The sequence below is a fragment of the Sinocyclocheilus anshuiensis genome, unplaced genomic scaffold (assembly GCF_001515605.1).
Source record: "Sinocyclocheilus anshuiensis isolate Anshui unplaced genomic scaffold, SAMN03320099.WGS_v1.1 scaffold819, whole genome shotgun sequence".
Lineage (NCBI taxonomy): Eukaryota > Metazoa > Chordata > Actinopteri > Cypriniformes > Cyprinidae > Sinocyclocheilus > Sinocyclocheilus anshuiensis.
Window position 1 is genome coordinate 662,663 of NW_015548238.1, and position 4,980 is coordinate 667,642.

The window sequence follows — 4,980 nt, forward strand, 5'->3', positions numbered from 1 at the left end:
TTAAAGTCATTTTTGCTTATTAGTATAGTTGAATTGGATCATTGAAGGTCAGCAGCAAAGTCATTGGTTAATAATATGGGATTAAAGGAGACATAAACATAAAGGAGCATAAAGGTGTCACATGTTCAGTTTGTTTTGTCAAAGTTTTTTTAGTGTTTCCTGTTTGGTTCCTGTTTTTCCTTATTTGGTCATGTTCCTGTGTTCATTAGTTCCCTTGCTCATTGTTTAATTATTAGTTTACCTGTATCACCTGTGTCTAGTTAATTACCCTCGTTTGTCTTGTATTTAAGCCCCAGTCTGTTCAGTCTTTGTTTGTCCGGTCACAGTTATTCAGTGTTGTGTTTCCCGTTGTCCTTCTGCCTTTTGTTATTAAACTGAGAGTTTGGTTTGCACCAGCTGTCTCCTTCGCCTTCCTCCTGACACAACTGTGACAAAAGGACTGTGCTATTTAACATATTTAGTTATTGCAGGTTTGCTTCATATTCTGAGTTTACATTTCACAGTTTTTATTGATTTTGAGGAATACTGAATCTGTTTTTATGTACGTGAGATGAGTGAAATGCATGTTGACATTTAGTCTAGATATACAGTAACATCATGTTCACACAGCGCACACAACACCTCTGCACTCAATCCTGATTTCTCTCTATATGAGGACAGAGCTGTCAGTCAATACATGGGAAATCAGAGTAACTGGTGTTACTTATTTAAAAAAGTAACTCCCAACACTGTATATATTAAACTTTTTGCTAATTATTTTATAATTATTATGTTTATTATTACAAGCTCTGCAGTGCTTATGACCTCAGTGGGAACTTAAAAATGGTAACATCTGAATTAACTGTTTTTATTCAAGTTCAAGATTATTAAAAATTATTATTTATTATTGCTAAATACATTCATTTAAACCAGCAAAAGGTTAAGGTATAAATAGCAATAGCTTTTTATGGTAATTGCAGGTAACCACTTTTTGCAGTGCATATTTTAAATAGCACAGAGAATATTTGTGCTTTTAAAAATTTATTTTACACCATTTAAAAAGAACCAGTGGGGAATTAAATTTTTTTCCCCCATCATTTCTTTATTACAAAGAAATGCTGAACAGTTGATACTCATATTGTCACGTGTTGGTTTTTGTTTAATTCCTGTCTGTCATTATTTGGATTGTTTCCTGCTCATTTAGTTAATCATCATTCATTAGTTTCCACCTGTGTTGTATTAATAATCTCGTTTGCTCCTTAGTTGCCTGCCCTTTATAAGCCCTCAGTTTCTGTCATTTCTTTTTCTTGGATCAATGTTATTTTTCAATGGTTTACGTGGTTGATGCTTATTAAAAAGACTCCTTTACTCCTACTCGTACGTGCGCATTCTCTACAACCACAACCCCAACCCCGTGACACATATGAGCATAATACCAAATCTAGACACTTTTCCTCATATAAACTTTAGCTTAAAATCTTTATGGTGATTAATAATGTGATGCATCATCCACCCTGTACCAATTTTCAGTATTGGCTAATTGAAATACATACCTACAGTAAGTACATATTTGAAGCCATTTTAATGTGATTGGAGAAAATCATCCTTACTTTTCCTTTTTGTCCAGTGACTCTTTGTGGTGATTGTGTTATGAACACAGCAGCTTCTGTCAAACTGCTTGCCAAAGACAACAGATACACACCTACACACCACACTGAAAGAGAATCATGTTCTGTTCATAGTGTACCTTAGTGTACTTGGCTATTTTTAGTTATGAGGGACAGACAGACAGGTGTGGTGGAGAAAAGCCCAGAACAAATGGTTTTGCCTCCAGGGAAATGTCTCAACCTGTACAAAAAAAAAAAAAAACAGCAGCGTTGAGGCCGGTTGGAGCACGGAGATCTCCCTCAGAGTCATTCACATGCGTAGGAGGAGGTGTGTTTGGCCAACTTCACATGCAGAAATGCTGTGAATGTGAGTCATGGGAGATTCACTGGCAGTTCTGACACTTTATGTGGAAGTCTGAGAAAACACAAAGCTACCAAAGAGTTCCGAAAACCAGTAGTTGGTTATAAAAATGTGAAGTTGTGCATTTTACATGCAGTAGCTTGTAACTTGTTGATGATTTTGCTGAGCGTCTGAGATATTAAATGATTTGCTTCTTTGTTGTTATACACTACCGTTCAAAAGTCTGGGGTTGATACGATTTTTTAAATATATTTTTAAAAAGTATCTTATGCTCACCAAGACTGCATTTATTTGATAAAAAACTGTAATAATATGAAATATTGCAATTTACAATTGCTGGACTTTGTTTTCCATGTGAATATATTGTCAAATGTAATTTATTCCTGTGATCAAATTTGTATTTTCAGCATCATTACTCCAGTCTTCAGTGTCACATGATCATTCAGAAATATAAAAATCTTTCCCCAAAATTTGGATCAGTAGTGTATACAGTCACACTTGACAGTCTTTGTATTGATGTTTTATAGGTATGGAAAGATTGTGTCCACCAAGGCTATTCTGGACAAAGCTACGAACAAGTGCAAAGGTGAGTAAAGATCGGCTTTATGTTCTTGAGAGAATCACAATGAAATAGCCTATGCATTTGACATAAATGTATTCACTTTATGTTTATTTATGTGTGTGTAGGTTATGGCTTTGTGGATTTCGACAGTCCTGCAGCAGCACAGAAGGCTGTGATGGCGCTCAAGGCCAGTGGAGTTCAAGCTCAGATGGCCAAGGTACACTCTTTTTATAGGGTTCCATAAAGAACCATGCTTTGAAAGTGCTATATAGAACCTTAAAGGTGCTAAAAATAACCTTTTTAATGATTATTAATATTATAATTAATTATAATTATAATTAATATAAAACTAATATTTTCATTAATATTAGTATGTTAGTATGTTTATATCATTAATATTAGTTGTATTAATATTATTTGAATAAATTATTAATTACTATTGTTTTTTTTTACCCCTCTATCTGTCTGGTCTTACAACAACAACAACAACATGTGTCAATTAGGTATTTTTTATTTGATTTAATGACATGTGAAATTGTAGCCAAAATGACAGTGATATAACAACCGTTATTAGCAGAATACATTAATAAATTACATCTGACACTGAACATAAATAGATACTTGAAGTAAAAAAAGTATAATCTATTTATAAAAAAAAAAATAGAAACAGAAAATAGTGTTATGAAGACCAAGTTCCGGTGAAATACTGTATTTTCACAATCCTCTATGAGTAAGTCCATCATTATGTGTATTTTGGTGTGATTGAGTGGCAGTTTCTCTCTGCAGATGATGAGGTTGTAGGATGTGACAGCATCTGAAATGCACAATTGAGTTCAGAGTTACAATGCGTCTCCTTCCATTTGTTTTTGTAAAAACAACTATGTTTATGATGGCCAAAAGCAGTATGTGAGCACTTCACAATGTTATGTTTATGCATAAACCCAAGTAATAAAAAATAAAAAAATAAATCTAACAATATGGACCATAAATTCAATATATTTGTTACTTAGTGGAGATGGGGAAAGAAGTATCCTTAACTGAACAGAGCTGTGTGTTTGAGTGGCAGTTTCTCTCTGAGAGGATGAGGTTATGGGACTTGATGCATCTGAAATACACAGTTGAGTTTAGAATTGTTCATTTGTTTATGTAAAAACAATCATGTCTATGAAGGCCAAAATCAAAAATGGATAGAATGTGACAAAAGAGCAACAATATATTGTTGTGACAAGTCCCGGTAAGTCTAACGCAGTACACATAGCAAGGTTTATTTATTTATTTTTATAATAAATAAACAGAATAAAAAGTAGATAGAAAATAAATAGAATAGATATAGCTAGTGTTAAAGGGTAGATAAAAAATATCTAACAAAATGGACCAAAAATTCAATATCTTTGTTACTTAGTGAAGAAGAGGAGAGTATCCTTAACTGAATAGAGCTGGTCACACTTACATGTTCTCTTAAACTAAAAAGAGAAAAAGACATGATTGGTAGGAAACCAGTTACAGTTTGAAAGTTAAAAATAATAGACATTTTAAGAAAGAAATCATTTACCTGCTGAGAGTGTGTTGACAGTCTGTGTACTGTAGTTGGATGGCTGAGGTCCAAAAAATCAGTAATGAGTCATCTTTTTTTTAGAGTGTAGCCTCTATTTATTCTTGTGTTAGTGAGGCCAGCAGGGGGTGCTCACGCTGTGGTCTGTGTGGGTCCTAACGCCCCAGTGTAGTGACGGGGACACTATACTGACAAAAAAAGCACCGTCTTTCGGATGAGACATTAAACCGAGGTCCTGACTCTCTGTGGTCATTAAAAATCCCAGGATGTCCTTCGAAAGAAGGCCAAAAGAAAAAATGGACAGAATGTGACAAAAGAGCAACAATATATTGTTGTGACAAGTCCCGGTAAGTCTAACGCAGTACACATAGCAAGGTTTATTTATTTATTTTTATAATAAATAAACAGAATAAAAAGTAGATAGAAAATAAATAGAATAGATATAGCTAGTGTTAGAGGGTCATTTAAAAAAAAATAATAATTAAAAAGAAAACAAATAGATAGAATATAAATATAATAGAGAGTTCTAGTGTTAAATTAAAAAAAAAAAATCCAACAATATGTATTATAAATTCAATGTCTCTGTTACTTACAGAGAGATGGGAATAAAGAATCCCAAACTCTAACACAAAGAACCATTTCAGCATAAAAGGGTTCTTCAGGATGCTATGGTTCTAAAGAAAACCATTGCCGCATGTAAAGAACCTTTAAAGGGGTCATATGATGCTGCTAAAAATAACATTATTTTGTGTATTTGGTGTAATGAAATGTCTAATCGTGTCCATTTTTCGAAAGCCAAACAAAGTAGTTTAGCTTTCACAACGAAATAGCGTCACACACGGCGGCCTAGAGTGAGTGGAGACGGTGGGCTTGCGAACGGCACGGCCGGCGGATTCGACGAAGGAGGCTTGCGGCAACC

The 4,980-nt window shown here is 34.1% G+C and overlaps 1 protein-coding gene across 1 annotated transcript in view; it reads left to right on the forward strand.

Annotated features, from left to right (window-relative positions):
- rbms2a (RNA binding motif, single stranded interacting protein 2a) overlaps window positions 1-4,980 on the forward strand; it is a 59,947-nt gene that overhangs the window by 40,993 nt on the left and 13,974 nt on the right. The window contains exons 3-4 of the mRNA XM_016442061.1: window positions 2,475-2,533; window positions 2,635-2,726. Of these exons, the coding sequence (XP_016297547.1) occupies window positions 2,475-2,533; window positions 2,635-2,726 (151 nt within the window). The remainder of the gene's footprint in view (window positions 1-2,474; window positions 2,534-2,634; window positions 2,727-4,980) is intronic.